The 18,525-nt window shown below is 50.7% G+C and overlaps 1 protein-coding gene across 2 annotated transcripts in view; it reads left to right on the top strand.

Annotated features, from left to right (window-relative positions):
• PTGIS (prostaglandin I2 synthase) overlaps window positions 1-18,170 on the top strand; it is an 81,562-nt gene extending 63,392 nt beyond the window's left edge. The window contains exons 8-12 of one of the 2 annotated variants that reach the window (XM_059892395.1): window positions 807-988; window positions 9,193-9,361; window positions 10,322-10,503; window positions 11,611-11,762; window positions 14,345-18,170. In XM_059892395.1, coding sequence (XP_059748378.1) covers window positions 807-988; window positions 9,193-9,361; window positions 10,322-10,503; window positions 11,611-11,762; window positions 14,345-14,489 — 830 coding nt within the window. In that variant the 3' untranslated portion in view covers window positions 14,490-18,170. 2 annotated transcript variants of the gene reach the window in all.
• The last annotated feature ends 355 nt before the right edge of the window (window positions 18,171-18,525 follow it).

Genomic DNA, 18,525 nt, shown 5'->3' with positions numbered 1-18,525 from the left:
TTGTAGCATTAGCAAAATATATGAATAGCAAGCACTGACTTTATGCCTTCGACGGTCTGCCTGTGTGGGCCACCGCACAGTTTTCCGGAATGTAAACACGCAGTCGTTTACTTAATGGTGTTTGTGAATTGGTGATCCGGGTGCCAAAGCGGACCCTCAGAGAAGTTTTTGTGACCCACACGGTGATTAAAAATGACTTACTGAGATGCTAACTTTAAAACATGAGAGGATTCCATGTGAACATTTGGGTTTCAGCTTCTCCTGGAATCACAGGCTCCCTGGCTGTGCCTTCTCTGTCAGGCCCAAGGGGCTGGGGGGTGGAGCTGAGTACAGCCCTGGGACCCTCCCATCGGGCCCTGCCTGGCCCTCCGCCCTTGTGCACTCCACCTGCCCTTTCCTGCAGGTGTTGAGTTTGAAGTCCAGACCCTTCTGTCCCCTCTTGATGGTCTGCTCGGTCATTTCTCCTGGCTGACGCTGTGCCCTCGGGGTCTCCACACACACATGGGCTGGCCTTCCTCTGGGATCAGGCCCCGGGAAGGAAGCACACGGATCCCTGTTTCCTGTTCCCTCCCCTGCTCTGCGAAGAAACCCATTCATTTAACAGATGCTGGCAGAGCACCTCCTCTCGACCAGGCCCGCATTTCAGGACTGGGGTCCCTGGAGCTTTCTCCTGCAGGAACTCCCCACCCACCTCCCTGGGGTGACACCCCAAGACCCTTGGCCTCAGGGGGGAGGGTGGGGCAGGGTGGCCCTGGGCTGGAGGTGGAGCTGTAATCCCCCCCATCCTCTGTGCTCCATCTCTGCAGGGGATAAGGACCGGGTGGGCAAGGTCAAAGGTCGCCTGTGGAAGCTGTTGTCCCCAACCAGGCTGGCCAGCCGGGCCCACCGGAGCAGATGGCTGGAGAGTTACCTGCTGCACCTGGAGGAGATGGGCGTGTCGGAGGAGATGCAGGCTCGCGCCCTGGTGCTGCAGCTCTGGGCCACACAGGTGAGTGCCAGCGGCTGCAGATGTGAGGCTGTGCATGTGAGTGCTTGTGTGTGTGTGTGCACTCACACGTGTGTACTGAGGCACACTAAGGCAACGTGCCTGCGAGTCCGTGTGCATGTGCTGGCGTGGGCCTGTGTGTGTGCCTGTACACGTGTGAGTGTGGGCCACTGTGAGCGTGGGTGTGGGTCTGTGCACACACACCCAGCTGTCTGCCCCCATTCCCTCACTCTCTCAACTATCAAAGTGTCTCATGAACAGGACCTTTCATTCAATATGTAATTTTTAATTTGGAAAAATATCAAACTTAGAGAAGCTGTATGAATAGTTTCATGAACTCATATATACTTCACCTTAATTCTTCAATTTTATTTATTTTTATTGGAGTATAGTTGATTCACAGTGTTAGATTCCCCACTTGATCACATTTGCTTTCTCTCTCTCCTACTCTGATTGTCTTCTTGAATCATTTGCAAATTAGTTGCAGGCATCGTGATTCTTTGCCCCTAATTTCTTCATTGTGCGTCTCCTAGGAGCAAGAATATTTCTCTTCCATCTCCACCGCCCAGTGAGCAGATTCAGGGCAATTAACCCAGATACAGGACCATTATCTAATATACAGTCTGCATTCCAGTTTTGCCAGTTGTTTTAATAATCTCATCTTGGTCCAGCACCAAACCCAGGATCACAGACTGCATTTAGTCATTATGCCTTCTTAGTTTTCTTTAGTATGGAACAGTTTTGGTGCCTTTCATTGTTTTTCATGACCTTGAGATTACTGAAGTGTGCAAACCAGTTATCTTGAAGACTTGTCTAGAAGTTCCAGGAGCTCTATTCTGTGCTCTGAGTTGATCTAAATGGGAAGGATATCTTATATATATATATATATATATATATGTATGTACATATAGCTAATTCACTTTGCTTATCATCCAGAAACTAACACAACATTTTAAAGCAACTATACTCCAATAAAAAATTTTTAATTAAAAAAAATGGAAAAAAACAGACCTAAAATCCATTTTGATTGAAGCCAAACTTGGTTGAATCCTATTTACAATGACCTTAGATAATTTTGCTTCATTATTCAATGTATTATGTTTGCATTGGGGATTCTGAAAATAAATTACTTGCTCAAGAAAAATAAAAGTTCCACTGAGAACTTACCATGGACCTCAAAGACACCACTCTGTGCTGCTCATATTTCAGCCAGGAGTCGGGGTGGGGGAGACATCAAGAAAACATGCAGGGTGATTTTAGGTGCTGACATGAAGGATATAAAACAAGGTCATAACTAGATAGGTCCTGGGGGTCTACTCTTCTCTGGCCAGGATGGCCTCGCTGGGGAAGAGATGACTGAGCTGAACCCTGGATGATAAGAAGGAGCTAGATTTGGGGACTTGGGGAGGGTATGGGGATAGAATATTCCAGGAAGGGGGAACAGCATGTGCAAAGGCCCTGGGGTTGGCTCATGCCAAGTGTTTGAGCAGCAATGAGGAGTTGAGTGCGGCCAAAGCAGAGTGGGGGCTGGGGGGTGGGCTGTGGGACTGAGGGCAGAGATCATGGAGGGCCCTTGGGTCCTACTCAGTAAAGACTCGAGACTTTTTTCTGGGTGAAACGGAAGCCCTGGCAGGGTTCTGAGCAGAGGAGGGACAGGCTCTGAGAAGCGGGGACATGGTGAGCAGACAGTGGTGGCCGTGGAGACAAGGAGGCACTAGATAGACTCTGGGAACAAAGGGGAGGCCCCGCCAGTGGAGCTGGTGACGGCCCGCACGCTGCAGGCAGCAAGAGCGAGCCGAATGAGGGCACTGCATCTCCAGGCCTGGCCCCAGCCCTCGCCCCAGCCCAGAGCCCCTCCTTCTCTCGGCCCCACCTCAGCAGTGACAGGCGGTTGCACAGGCTGACGTTTCTGGGTAATTCCTCTCCCATCGACTTATGACTTATTTTTAGTTTTCTCTCAGAACGGTAAAATGTCCTTGCAGGCAGAGGCTGGCAAGGGATGGGGTGGGTTTAGTTAGCATCTGGGGCCCCATCAGTGTCTAATAACATATTTATGGGCAGTGACTTGGAGCTCCAAACTGTCCCCAGAATCCCTTATGGAAATGGCCTCTGTCAGCGGAACTGGATGCTGGCCTGGGGGCTTGAGTGGCAGCAAGTCCAGGGAACAGCCTTTGGCAGTGCCAGGAGAACCGGGAGGGAGCTGGGGTCCGGATGTCCTCTCAGGTTGAGTTGTTGCCAGTAGAAGACCCTTTGAGATCTTGAGTCTTGAGAGCAGGGCCAAGAGGTTGAGTAGCTCAGCAGTTTGGGGCACAGGCTCTGTGACCAACCTCCCTGAACTTGGATCCTGAATCTCTGCCACTTCCTGGAAAGTCAGATTCTTAACTTCTTGGTGCCTCAGTTTAGCGTGAAAGTGAAGTCGCTCAGCCTTGTCCGACTCTTTGCGACCCCGTGGACTGTAGCCCACCAGGCTCCTCCGTCCATGGAATTTTCCAGGCAAGAGTACTGGAGTAGGTTGCCACTTCCTTCTCCAGGGGATCTTCCTGACCCAGGGATTGAACCCAGGTCTCCCGCACTGCAGGCAGACACTTTACTGTCTGAGCCACCAGGGAAGCTCGTTTTACTCCTCTGTAAAACAGAGACAGCAAGACCTTCCTTAAGGCGTTGTGGGGAGGGTGAAAGGAAGTGATCCAGGTAAAGTCCTGTAACTGTGCTTAGCTGATAACCGGAGCTTAATAACCATATTCAAGGGACTTCCCTGGTGGTCCAGTGGCTAGAACTCTGCATTCTCAGTGCTGGGGGCCCAAGTTCAATCCCTGGTCAGGAAACTCGATCCCATGTGCTGCACCTAGGAGTTCCTTACTGCAACTCAAAGATCCCACGTGCCAGAACTAAATATCCTGCATGCCGGAGTGAATACCTGGTGCAGCGAAATAAATACACAGATAGATAGATAAATACAATTTTTTTAAAGTCATTTAAAAAATTCAAGAAGTATTTAGTGTGCCACCCATGTGCCAGACACCATTCTAGATGTGGGAATAGAGCAGTGAGCAGAACAAAGATCCCTGCCCTTAAGGAGCTGACATTCTGGTGAGAGAAGACAATTGATAACCTTCTAAGATGTATTACAGATAATGAGTTCTATGGATAAGGCAGAGAAAGGGAGTGAAGAGGGGCTGCTTTTTTGAGTGCTCAAGGAAAGCCTCATCAGGAAGGTGGCATCTGAACAGAAACTCAAAGGCAGCGGAGACATGAGCCATGTAGATGTGTAGGATGGGGAGGGAAGACAGTGAGTGAAAGGCCGTGAGGCGGGGACGAGGGTGACACGGTAGGGAGGTGGCAGATGCCAGACCAGGGAGGGCCCTGAAGGCTACGGGGAGGACTTCCGGCTTTTCCTCTGAAATGGGAACCCTTTAAAGGCTCTGAGCAGAGGAGGGACATGGCCTGCCTTCTGCTTTAGGGGGGTTATTCTGGCTACGTTGCTGAGAACAGACTGTAGTATGTGGGAAGTGGCAGCAGGGAGACCAGAGAGGAGGTCTACAGACACTCGGCCAATGGGAAATCACCATCGTGGAGGTGCTGCACAGTGAGCATGAAAAGCAAAAGCGGTGTTTCGGGTCAGACAGACTCGGGTGCAACCCCAGCTCTGCTCACTGACTGGCTGTGCGACCTTGAACAGGTCGCTTCAATATCACCATCTGAAAAGAGGAGGTCAGGGTAATAAATAATAGCTGTGCACAGAACTGGGTTTTCCCCCTTCGGTAGTTTGATTTTGAGATAATTTTAGGTTATAGGAGAGTCACAAAGATAGTACAGAGAGTTCCCAAATACCCTTCACCCAGCTGCCCCCAGTGTTAACCTCTCACAGAACCACAGCGCATGCGGGGAAACTAAGCCGTCAGCACTGCTGACTAGTCATTGAAAGTCCGTACTTCGTTCAGATCTCCCCAGTTTTTCCACTCATGTCCCTTTTCTCTTCCAGGGTCCAGTCCAGGACCAGCTTTGCACGTATTCTTTCATTCCCTTAGAAAAAAAATTTAATCCCCCCGAAAATGAAATGTTATCTGTGATCTCCCCCACCCCTCAGTTCTGGGCTCTCTTGAGCCTCAGATGGACTTGCCCCGGGGGCGGCAGGAAAGGCCACCAGCAGCTCCTGGCAGCCACTCCTCCCGGCGGCGGAGGGCTTCTCTCTTGAATTCTAGCGCAGATCCTAAGTCTGGTACCCACTGGTCCAGCCCAGGTCACCCGTCCCCTCTGAGTCCATCACTGACTGACTGACTGGACCAGGCCGGCTTCTATGACCACACTGAGGTCTGGAGGGGGTTTGTTCAGCCCCAGACAGTCCACACAGACTGCGAGTGAAGTGGAGGAAGTTCGCCGAAGGAAAATGGGCTGAGGAGCGATGCGCGCAGGCAAGGCTGCAGGCCAACCCCGCTCCTGTTGACGGACAGTGCGGTGGGGAGGCCACAAGGTGGCGCTGTGAGTTACCGCGCACTGGGTCTGGCCCCCATGGAGCGCCCCCTGGAGGTCAGCTCCCGGGTGACGTTCACAGAAAATGTAGAACAGAGCTCGGATGCTGTTCTGGATGCTGCTGGGAGGTGGACTTTGCTGTGGGCGGGAATGAGATGAGACCAGAAGTGTCCTCCTGGGCGAGCTGAGGCAAGGCCCCAGGGGAGAACACTCAACTTCCAGTGTAGTGGTCTAAAGATCTCAAGGTTGTGTGATCAGACACACAGACACACGCACACTCACACCTCTGTGCAGCTGGGTGGAAGGCAGTCTTTATCACCTCCCTAACTCTCCACAGCTTCCTCCTGAAAGCAGAGTTGACTGAGCAGCCTCCTTTCCCAGTCCTGCTTTGTAATTAATGAGCGGTGGCCCCAATCTGACCATCTGGACAAGATGAAAGGGCCTTGGCACTGAGTTAACCCAGAGCTGAATTATTTATCGCCTATATTCCACCGGCTGTTCAAGTGATTGACAGCAAGTGACCTTGCTTGTCTCAGCTGGACCTGAGGTGCTGGAGGAAACCTCAGAAAGAGTCCAGGGCCCCCATGGGTTCTCAGCCTGAGGGAAGGGCCAGTGAGAGGGAGAGACCATTTCTGAACTCAGCCTGAGGAGGGAATCCTTTATACTCCTTGTGGCCACCTCAGGAGTGAGTGTGTTTTTACTCCCATTTTACCAAGAGGGAGGTTCTGAAACCCAGAGAGGGGAGGGGCTTGTACAGTCACAGGAAGTGGGCAGCCGGGATTTGCACAATTCTGCCTGGTCTTGGTCCTGGTCCAGGGCTCTGCCAGCCCCTGTTCCAGGCTTCCTTGGAGGTCCCCAGCCCAAAGGGACACAAATAATTTATTCAACAAATATCATTGAGCCCCCACTATACGCTGGGCAGCGGGCAGGACTTGGACGTGCTTAGATTTCCTTTTCAGTTAAAGGTGGGGTGATACCCGTGCCTGCTGCACGAGGGAACTGGCACCTCTGAATTCACGAGAAATTCAAGAGAAAGAAAATCCATCCCGCCGTCACTGATGCCCCTCCCAGCTTCTGTCCCAGAGGCAACCTCAGCTGCCAGGTTCTAAAGTCTCTTTCCAGAGCTGGTCTGTGCTCTTCATTAATACATATCCCTCTTTAAATACAAGTGGTAGCACGCTGAGCCCCCGTCCTGCAGCTTGCTTCGGTGCGTCTTGGCTCTAGTCACACATTTGAATGCACAGTCAGTTCCTTTTTAACCACTGCCGGTATCAGCATCCTATGGATGGATCATCGTTGATCTCACTGATCTCCTGTTGCTAGATTTGCAGTTGCTCCCAGTCTTCTGCTGTTACATCAGCACTGTGATAAATATCCTTGTGCAAATGTCCTTTTGTCCACGTGCAGTTGTGTCTGTAACAGAATTGCTGGGTAAACATGACGTTTGATGACTACTTAATATTCCATTATGAAGATTGGATAGGAGAGTCATTTATGGTAGATGAAAATCTTCCTCCGAATCAAGGTTAATTTGTATTCCAGCCATGTCTGGAGTTCATTTAAGGGTACCCCATACATATTTAGCCACATGCTGAATACCTGAGTGTTGCTCAGCCAAGGATGAAGTCTTGGAGCAAGAAGTTTTTATCCATTTTCCTAATTACCTAACTCCTGAGAAGTTTTACATAATTTTTGTTCAGGAAACAAATAGCTTTCATGATCACCATTGGTTATTACTGCTTTGCTATATCCACATACGATACTCAAATATTTGAAAGCAAACGTTCAGATATTGTACCAGTTCCCTATTGTTGCATGACAACTGACCACGAAAACTCAGTGGCATACCCTGATGAGTGTTTATTTAACTCACCGGTCTGTGGGGCTGCTAGGAGTCAGCTGGTCTAGACTGGGCTCAACTGGATAGCTCAGCTCTGCTCTGTGTTTCTTGGCCTCCTCTTGGGATCAGATAGCTCGCCAGGCAAGTGGAAATGCACAGGGTCTCTTAATGCCTGTGTTAATGTGTTCAGTCAGTTCTACCTCATTCTATTGGCCAAAACACATCACATGGCTGATGGGACTGAATCCATGGGACCAGGAAATACATCCTATCCTTTAATGGGAGGAAGTACAGAGTCACATGGTAAGAGGCATGGATGTAAGGAAGCATGGGGAATTGGGGCTAAGGATGCATCCATCCTCAGATTTAACAATAATCTTTGTTTTTAAAATCTTTTCTTGAATTTATTACAATATTGCTTCTGTTTTATGTTTTGGTTTTTTGCTGGCAAGGCACATGCAATCTTAGCTTCCTGACCAGGGATCAAACCCATACCCCCTGCATTGGAAGGTGAAATATTAACCGCTGGCCTGCCAGGGAAGTCCCAACAGAAATCTTAATTGATACATTGTGTTCTTATTACCAACATTTTCACTGATTCAGTTCCTTTCAGTTCAATCGCTCAGTCATGCCCGACTCTTTGCAACCCCAGGTTGCCCTGTCCATCACCAACTCCCGGACCTTGCTCAAACTCATGTCCATCGAGTCAGTGATGCCATCTAACCATCTCATCTTTTGTTGTCCCCTTCTCCTGCCTTCAGTCTTTCCCAGCATCAGGGTCTTTTCCAGTGAGTCCGTTCTTCACATCAGGTGGCCAAAGTGTTGGAGTTTCAGCTTCAGCATGAGTCCTTCCAATGAATATTCAGGACTGATTTCCTTTAGGATGGACTGGTTGGATCTCCTTGCAGTCCAAGGGACTTGAGTCTTCTCCAACACCATAGTTCAAAAGCATCAGTTCTTTGGTGCTTAGCTTTCTTTATACTCCAACTCTCACATCTATACATGACTACTGGAAAAACCATAGCTTGGACTAGATGGACCTTTGTCAGCAAAGTAACGTTTCTGCTTTTTAATATGCTGTTTATGTTGGTCATAGCTTTTCTTCCAGAGAGCAAGCATCTTTTAATTTCATGGCTGCAGTCACCATCTGCAGTGATTTTGGAGCCCCCCAAAATAAGGTCTGTCACTGTTTCCATTGTTTCCTTATTTGCCATGAAGTTATAGGACTGGATGCCATGATCTTAGTTTTTTGAAAGTTGAGTTTTAAGCGACTTTTTCACTCTCTTCACTTTCATCAAGAGGTGCTTTAGTTCTTCCCTTTCTGCCATGAGGGTAGTGTAATCTGCCTATCTGAGGTTATTGATAGTTCTCCTGGCAATCTTGATTCCCCCTTGTGCTTTATCCAGTGCAAAATTTCTCATGCTGTACTCTGCATAGAAGTTAAATAAGCAGGGTGACAATATACAGCCTTGATGTTCTCCTTTCCCAATTTGGAACCAGTCTGTTGTTCCACGTCCGGTTCTAACTGTTGCTTCTTGACCTGCATACAGATTTCTCAGGAGGCAGGTAGGGTGGTCTGGTTAGCTACGGAGATTCACTGAAATCACTGTGAATAGTTCACTGATTAGCTGCAGAGATTACCTGTGTGACCTCAGCACAGTCATTTTGCTCAAGGTCAGGAACGCCAAGAACGGCCTTGAAGTAGGCACGGGGCTATGCCAAAACCACAGAGCATGTTTGAGCCATGTCCTGAGCTGAAGGTATACGGGGGTAATGTGGGGGGTGGGGTGGGAACCCAGGCTTCCCAACCCCTGTACCTGGGCCAGGGCTGTGTCCATGGCACAGACCAATCAACTCTCACCCCAGCTTTGCCCTCTGGGGCTTCTTCTCATTGCAGGGGAACATGGGTCCTGCTGCCTTCTGGCTCCTGCTCTTTCTCCTCAAGAACCCCGAGGCCCTGGCCGCTGTCCGTGGAGAGCTAGAGACTGTCCTTTTGGGAGCAGAGCAGCCCATATCACAGATGACCACCCTCCCACAGAAAGTTTTGGACAGCATGCCTGTGCTGGGTGAGACACCCTCCAAGAGAGCCCTAAAGACCTGGGCGTCATGGGCATCCCCCAAGCCCTTCCTCCCCATCATGGGTTCCCATCAGTTCCTCTGACCTAAGGCCCCCGCCCTGGGCCTCCTATCTTCACACACCTGGTGTCTCCACGCCCGGGTCTTCACTACCTGAGTTTCATAGTCTAGTGGGAGGCTTTTGGTTGCAGGTGGCAGAAAACCTAACTTAAAGGGGCTGAAGCAGTAAACGGATTTCACTGGGGGCAGGTTACTAAAAAGTCTAGAGGGACTAGCTCCAGGCCCAGGTAGATCCAGGTGGTTTAACGACACCCTCAGGTCTCAGTCTGTCTCCATCCTCAGCTCCATTTTCCGCTCCAGTCTCGAGCTGGCAAGATGGCCGCCAGTGACACCGGGTTGCCTGCCCGGGGAGGGTGTGTGTCCCTGCCACGTTCCTATCCAAAGTCCTAGGAATGGCTCTCATTGGCTCTCTTCAGGTCATGTGCCCATCCGGAGCCAATCATGAGGCCTGGAGGGTTGGGCTGCTCTGATTAGCCAGTCGCAGCGCAATCCCAGGTGTTGGGAGTGGAATGCGCAGCCCAACCCCTGAGGGTGGTGACGGGGTGGTCCCCGGAAGAAAACAGGGAACTGTTTCCGGAAGGAGGACGTCTGTTGGGCAGGCAGACATAGCCAAACCTTGCTGTCTCTCCAGCCGTCTCTGATATGTGCCTGGCTCCCACCTTCCCATGCAGCTTCTTTTAGGATCAGACCCAGAACTTCACGTCCGAGGTCTCTGTGGCAAATGTCTCTCATCACGCGGCTGGTTTGGGCCTGGCTTTGCGATGGCGGGAGAGCCATGCACCCTCTCTCAGTCTCTGCACCTGCCTCTGTCAGATGAGGGCCAGGGGGTGGCATTTCAGTGGTGGAGGGGACGCCGCTGACCGCTCCCGCCTTGAACCTGCCCCGTGCAGACAGCGTGCTGAGTGAGAGCCTCAGGCTCACCGCCGCGCCCTTCATCACCCGCGAGGTCGTGGCCGACCTGGCCTTGCCCATGGCGGATGGGCGGGAATTCAGCCTGCGACGTGGGGACCGCCTCCTCCTCTTTCCCTTCCTGAGTCCCCAGAAGGACCCGGAGATCTACACAGACCCGGAGGTAAAAGGCATACCAGGGGTCGTGGGAGGAAATGAGTGGATTCACGTTCTGCCCAGTCTCAGCGGCAGCCCGTTGGGCTCTTTATTTGCCGTGAATCCTGGCCCAGATTACTGTCACCTCTGTGTGTCTATTTCCTCACCTGTGAAATGGACCTCGTAATAGCATCTACTGCCACGGGGTTGTCAGGAAGATTACATGTGATTATGTTAGGAAAGGTCTTCACAGCGCCTGGTGCACACTAAGCACCTTGCAGGGCCAGCTGAGCAATTTTTCCTATTTTTAGCATCTTATAATGTTAGCTTCTCAACGCTTTTCCTTCTCCCTAGATTTCGAAATGAGGCAAACTTTCACGATTTGTAACAGTTTGGATGTTTACTGGGTGCCATGTTCTGTACTGTACATGCATGCATCCATCCACCATCCATTCTTCCATGTTACATCCATCCACCATCCATCCCTGCATCCATCCTTCCATGCAGCAATCATCAACTCACTCTCCCATCTGTCTGCCCACTGGTCCAGTCACCTATCCTTCCACCTACTCTGTACAAAAAGCCCCGTGCTCAAACACACTCTTCACGTTACCACTCTACAATGTAACCAGAGAAAACTGGCATTCTCTTTTGTAAAAATAATTTTAATTTCATTTGTTTTAAATTGTTTTATATTTAAGACAGGAATATATGTACATTTACAAATAAAAATCTGTCTTCATTCCCCTTCCTCTCCACCTCCTCAGGGTTCCCTAACTGTGGTTGGGAGCGTGTCCTTTAGATATTTATGTCTTTTTACAGACACACAACATGCTCACACTCATGTGAATAAATATGTGTTTACATAATCACAGAATCACACAATATTGTGACACTTTCTTTTTTCACCCAACAACCAGTCTTGAAAGTTCTTTCCAATGTCAGCACACACAGACCAGGCTCAGCCGTGTCATTAGCTGCCACCATTTGCAGCCAGTCCCCATCAGCTGAGCTTTACACTGTTTCCACTGTTTCTTTCTTATAAACAAGACTGTGATAAACATCTTCAGACATTTTTCTCCATACATCCCTGTTTTGGGGATGGAGTCAGAAAGGGACCTTCTTCCTGTTTCAGGTATTTAAATACAACCGATTCCTGAACCCTGATGGATCAGAGAAGAAAGACTTTTACAAAGATGGGAAGCGACTGAAGAACTACAGCTTGCCGTGGGGAGCAGGGCATAACCAGTGCCTGGGGAAGGGTTACGCCGTCAACAGCATCAAACAGTGAGTACCGGGCATGTGGAGCCATGGGCCCCGTGCGCTTTGGCCCTTAGATAACAAACCAGGGCTATGACATCCGCCTGTCCTTCTGTTCAGCTGGGTAACCTCTGCCTCTGTTTCCGCAACTGTAAAATAGGGGTACTGATCATCTTACATCCCAAGGGTGTCAGGACAAGTAAACGGGACCTTTCTAGGTACTTCAGCCACTGCCTGGCTCATTGTAGGCTTGTAATACAAGTTATGATTGTAATTACTACTATTAACGACTTTAATGTGCAGACATTATGCTAGTGAATGGGCACATTCCATTAACCTTTGGCCTCAGTTTTCACAGCAGTAGAATGGAGATCATTTATAGTTGGTTCCACTCTAAGACATCCAGTGCATTCTTGAAAATCCCTGTGCTGTGGGAAACCACACAATAAAAACCACAGGGCTGTGGTGGAGATAGGGCCGGGGCCCAGCACTCAGAAACCTCATCAACGACGCAAAAAGAGAACGCACCCTGGGAAATACGGTAGCACAGGTTTATTGTTGTTCAGTCGCTCAGTCGTGTGACTCTGCAACCCCGTGGACTGCAGCACGCCAGGCCTCCCTGTCCATCACCAACTCCCGGAGCTCACTCAAACTCATGTCCATCGTGTCAGGGATGCCATCCAACCATCTCATCCTCTGCCTTCTCCTGTCCCCTTCTCCTCCCGCCTTCAATCTTTCCCAGCATCAGGGTCTTTTCCAGTGAGTCAGTTCTTCACATCAGGTGGCCAAAGTATTAGAGTTTCAGCTTCAGCATCAGTCTTCCAATGAATATTCAGGATTGATTTTCTTTAGGATTTACTTTAGGGCCCTATCACAGGTTTACACATGTTAAATGGAATAAATAGAAACACCTAAGTGGTAGAATAAATACGATGCTTTACTTTGGCGATGACCTGACGTTTGCCATGGAAGTGGACATTGGATGGAGCTGTGAGTCACACTGAAGCCTGGGAGGGGGGTTATCTGAGGCTGGACTCCTGATGGGAAAGGTGTGATGCACCGCCCACCTGGTGTACTGAGGTAGCTGGGGGCAGAGTTTAGGAGTGTGCATTTTGTGAATGCCTGCTCAGCTGCATTCAGCTGGGTGCAGTTTTTCATTCTCTTAGTGTTTCTTGCGGATGAAGTGACCACAGGCAGACGTGAAATTGCGTTACGCTTCATTCGCACCCTGATGGATAAATCCCACTGGCACGAATTTTCGTGTTCAAAACAAGTGTTACAGTAGAACTGACTGTAGTTTCTACTCCAGAAAGTTTTTGGACAGATGAAAGAGATAATGGATACGAAATGCTTAGCAAAGTGTCTGGCACATAGAGTTCAGTAAGTTAGCTAATCTGTTACTTTTGTCTCAGTTCATCGTCATGATAACTGACTCTACAGGTCAAAGCATTCCTCACGGTCAGGCACCTGGTGAATGAAGGTGCCAGGCTCCAAGTCCGGGTGTGGGTACAGACCCCCCCAACACACTGGTATAAACTCACCCTCTACCACTCTGCAGCTTCAGAGCTGGAAGGAACATAGCCCACCCCTTTGACCCTCTTTGACCAGGCGGGGAAACAGGCCCAGAGTGGGGAAGAAACCCGACAGGAGTCACACGCCCTTCAGAGGCAGAGCCCGAGTCTGCGCCCAGCTCCCCTGCCCGGAGCGCTGACGTCGCTCTGTCCTCATCTTCCCTCTTTTGCACTCATCTAGTCAGATGAAAGGGTCTTCCCTGCCGTGTGTTGGGCCAGCATTGGGCACCTGGTGGCAGTGGGGGCGGGGTGATGCTAGGGCCCAGAGGAGTAGAGGATCAGGCTGCCCTTACCTAACACAGGCAGTGGTAAGATCCAGCTGGTGGAACCAGTCCCACTGCGCGGGGTTGGGCTGCCACCCCTTCTACGGGCCCACTGATGGCACCCGCACACGGTCCGTGTGCGTGTCAGGACAGCATTCCAGGCAATGGCCGTGCCTGCCGTGCGTCCTGCTCTCCCAGCGTCCCCACGGCTGTCTGGAGGAGGGGTGCCCGCTTATGATCTCATGAAGGCGGCTGTGGTTTAGCAGCAGCCCAGACTAGGGCAGACAGTCGGGGTTCCAGTAGTTTGCTGGGGCCTGGGCTGAGGATGGTGGGAAGAATCAGGAAGGGTCAGTGTCCGTATTAACCAGGAGAAGCTCAGTTTTGAGGCTGTGGCAGATGACCCCCAAGTCGACCCCCAAGCTTGTACAGGTTTGGTTCCCACTCATACAACGTCAGCTGTGGGTTTGGGGGGTGCTCTTCCCCTCCATGCAGGGACTCAGGGGCCAGGTTCTTCCCGTCTTCCAGCCCTATCATCTCAACATGAAGCCCAGGCAGCCGGGAGAGCTGGAGAGCGGGCACTGGCTCTGAAATGCTTTGGTTGGAATTGACACACATCATGCTGCCCACAGCCTGTCAGCCAGGACTTGGAAGCGTGTGGCCTTTGTGCTCTGCTTGCTCACCCTCCTTTCCCAGTTTTCCCAGAGTGAAAGCTGGGGTCAGACCAGGAGGATGCCCCGCTTTCCCCCTTCATGCCTCTGACACTGCCTCTCTCCAGATTCGTGTTCCTTGTGCTGACGCAGTTTGACCTGGAGCTGATCACCCCGGACGTGGACATCCCCGAGTTTGACCTCAGCAGGTATGGCTTTGGGCTGATGCAGCCGGAACACGATGTGCCTGTCCGTTACCGCATCCGGCCGTGAGCTCCACACGCCCAGCCTACCCCATCACCCAACTTCCTGTGCCTGTGTTCAGCCCAGATGCCGGGCTTTGAACATCCAACGGTTCCAGCATTGCCCCTTCCCTGCTGTTCTTCAGAAGACTGTGCCTGGGGGTGGTGGAGGGGGGCGGGGGAGGAGAGTGAAGAAAAGACACCAAAAGCTGCACAGATTATCTGCAGCAAAGTTCCAACATGAGACTCTCTGCTCCCAGCTCCTCCCACCGTTATGAAATCCGCTAAAGCTACGGGTGCATGTGCTCAGTTGCTCAGTCATGTCTGACTCTTTGTGGCCCCACGGACTGTAGTTTGCCAGGCTCCTCTGTCCACGGAAATGTTCCAGGCAAGAATACTGAAGTGGGTTGCCATTTCCTGCTCCAGGGGATCTTCCCAACCCAGGGATCGAACATGCATCTCTTGGATCGCTAGCATTGGCAGGTGGATTCTTTATACTGCGCCACCTAAAGCTGCAGCAGACAGGGCAAACTAAGAGACCTCCTCACTGCTCTGTCCCCAACCCCCAAGGGACTGCCATCCAGTGCCCTGGGTGTGGTCCAGGTCATAACGAGTCAAAGCAGACGCTGGCCATAAAAAGGCCATTCAGGGCCTAGCAGTCCATCTGTTGATGTAAACTCTGTCCCTGAACTGTTATTAAACTACCTAAAGCCAAAGAGTCTCTTAGCATATCCGCTTTCCTGGGTGCCCCCTTCACTAGACACCTCCCCCATCTCTCCGTTTACACCGATCCTTGAGAAAACGCAGGAGGGTTTCCCGAGGCTGGGGCTTCCACCGGCTGGGCGTGGCCTCTGGACGCAGGGCTCTGAGGAGCAGGCTTCTCAGCACACGTGGGATGGGCTTTCCCAGCGCTGGGACTCAGGCAGGGAATTAGCAGGACACAGCCCAGACTGAGTGGCCCCTGTGAAAGCAAGCAGCCAGGACTCCTGGGGCTGGTGGAGCCAAACAAGAGGAGACCTTGGTTTCCTCCATTCTAGCTCAGGAGCTCCAGCTCTGGGCCCCATCCAGATTGCAGGCCTGTTTCGTTTGGCCCACATTTATAGAAAATACGGTAGTGTTACCTTGTCATCTTTGGAAGAGTTGATTGAAAATGTCCAACTTCTCTTGAAGGCTTGAAAGATCTGTCCACACTGGGCCCGTGGGCCTGAGGGCCACCGTTAGCCAGAGCCGAGTAGCAGCTGCCTCCCTTATCCGGAGCCCATGTGCTCTGGTTTTCTATTTCTGCGTTTCTACTCTCTGCTTTTCCATCCACAGTACCTCCTGTCCCCCGAAGGCACCGGTTTGAGAACCCTGTCCCTACTCTTGGAGGTGGTATTGTAGGAGGTGGTAGGGTCCTGCCGATGGATTGTTTCTCAGACCAACGGTCCTTCCTATCCTGGGTGCACCACCCTTTGATCAAACAGATCAGTGATGACAACTTGCCTTTGCATTTAGGGGAAAAAAAAGATCGAAGAGAAAAATTACCTGGAAGCCGTTATTAAGATGATAAGTATTCTTGTTAATATTCAGTTCAGTTCAGTCACTCAGTGGTGTCCGACTCTGCAACCCCATGAATCACAGCACACCGGGCCTCCCTGTCCATCACCAACTCCCGGAGTTCACTTAAACTCAAGTCCATCAAGTCAGTGATGCCATCCAGCTATTTCATCCTCTGTCATCCCCTTCTCCTCTTGCCCCCAATCCCTCCCAGCATCAGAGTCTTCCAATGAGTCAACTCTTCGCATGAGGTGGCCTAAGTACTGGAGTTTCAGCTTTAGCATCATTCCTTCCAAAGAAATCCCAAGGCTGATCTCCTTCAGAATGGACTGGTTGGATCTCCTTGCAGTCCAAGGGACTCTCAAGAGTCTTCTCCAACACCACAGTTCAAAAGCATCAATTCTTCGGCGCTCAGCTTTCTTCACAGTCCAACTCTCACATCCATACATGACTACTGGAAAAACCATAGCCTTGACTAGACGGACCTTAGTTGGCAAAGTAATGCCTCTGCTTTTGAATATGCTATCTAGGCAAGGTCCCGCTTATTGAAGACCCTCTAAATGCCTGTGACAGGACCAGCTTCTATTTTGACGGCATCTCAGCGAAGAGAGGATGGTTACACGCTTTTTATAGATGAGGAAATGGGCTTCAGAGAGGTGAAGTGACTTGCACAGCTTACAAGCTGATAGAATTTCACAAACAGATTTACTCTCCCAGCAGCGAATGCTAGATGGGCAGCTCTCTGCTCCTTGAGCTCAGAGGGGTGGTGGAGGGGCAGTTCTGTTTGGCATCAGACAGAGCCAGAGGCACCCATGGGCGGATGCGTCTCATGAGATGCAGGCACACACACACACACACACAACTAGGTTTCTGTAGCTTTAGCTGGAGGGATAAGAAGACCTGAGATCTCTGAATGTTCTGGGGTCTAGTCTTTTCTCAGAGAGGCACCAGGGCTTGGGGGCTTCCCTGGCCCCCAGCCTCCAGGCAGCCCCAGGATTCCCAGACAGTCTTTGTGATTGGCAGGAGGCAGGATATCCCTAGGGAAACCCATCTTCACGCCTGGGTGACCCCTGCTGCCGCCTGCTTCTTAACTCTGCAGGAAATCGGAGCTGGCAGCCTCCTGTGGGAGGAGGAGCCGGTTTCCATGGCAACCCTCAGCTGCCTTATCCTGACTTGGAAGGGAAGGAAGGAGGCCGGCAGAAATAGCTCCGGGAAGATCTCTGGCGCGTGGCTTCTACCCTGATGCGCTCGGGAAAAGCCCTCTGATTATAACCTTCCACATTAGGGCTGCTTTGTCACTGAGACTAGATTCTCACCCATGTTCAAAAAAGATCCTGTTCTCTTTAAAGGGGACACCTCCTTGGAGCCACAATCATTAGGAAGAGACAATTCTCCCACCAGGCAGCCCCAGCTGGTATTGGAGATCAAGTACAGCTTGGGAGAAAGTGCTTTGAACCCACCTTTGTTTTCATCTTTTTTCTTTTTTTCCTTTCTTCTTCTAGAAATACCAAGGTCGGAAATACCCTAATGGAGTTGACCTAATGGAGTATTTCTGTACCACATCATGATTTTTATTTTTTGCTGTATTTTGTATTGTTGTTTACCAGTTTATTTCCTTTAAATGGTCTCATTTTTTAAAACTTAAATTTGTTTAAAAAGGGAGCTTCTTTTCCACTGCCGGTAACTGACAACATGTATCACTTGCTGCCAAGAATAGAAAGTGACTGTGAAAGATAAATCTGCTGGGGAGGGGTCCCCTGTGCTGGTGTCACCAAGGCTTAGAGCCCGAGCTCTGTCTCTTCTGAGTTACAGAGGGAACAGACAGGTGTTTGAGTGGCGTTAGGGCCGTGCCAGCAGCACCCTGAGACTTGGTCCTCGACAGTTACAGGGTGAAGGGGACGGGAAGAGGAGTACGTGCCCACCCCACAGGGGCACATCACGCCCAGTGCGAGGGCCACCCTGGGTCATCTCCCACCGGTGCTTCCCGCCCACAGTGAGTGGGGGACATCCCACCTGCCCATTCTCCAGATGGAGAAACCGGCCCTGAGAGTTGAATCTTCTGGCCCAATGACATTAATCTGGATGTTTTTTGTTGTTGTTTTTAAAGACGGTGTTCTGTGAGTAGCAGTGATTGTTCCGCCTTGCTGTTTTAATAAAGAATTCTATTTTTATATGATATTGTCAAGCGGAAATGTGCTGAAATACATCAAATCATCCTTGTTTGTGGACTGCCTCCGTTGAGACTCGACTGTGTCCAGAGAGGCGAGCTTAGCGCCTGGGAAGGGAATGGATCACCGGAGTGCCTGGCTCTGAGAAGCGGCCTTTCATGGACAGAATCAAGTCTCACCCCCCAGCCTCCCACCAAGTGACATGACCATCTCCATTTTAGAGGAGGAAATTGAGGGTCAGAGAGTGAAGTGGCTGGCCAGGATCACGTGGTTAATAAGTAGTAGACCTGGGATTCAATCACAGGCTCCCTGCCTCCTGAGACCAGGCTCAGAATCTATCAACAGTCCCCCTGAGGGCAGAGG

This window comes from Bos taurus, chromosome 13 (genome assembly GCF_002263795.3).
Source record: "Bos taurus isolate L1 Dominette 01449 registration number 42190680 breed Hereford chromosome 13, ARS-UCD2.0, whole genome shotgun sequence".
NCBI classification, from domain to species: domain Eukaryota; kingdom Metazoa; phylum Chordata; class Mammalia; order Artiodactyla; family Bovidae; genus Bos; species Bos taurus.
This window is presented reverse-complemented; position numbering and strand designations above follow the sequence as displayed.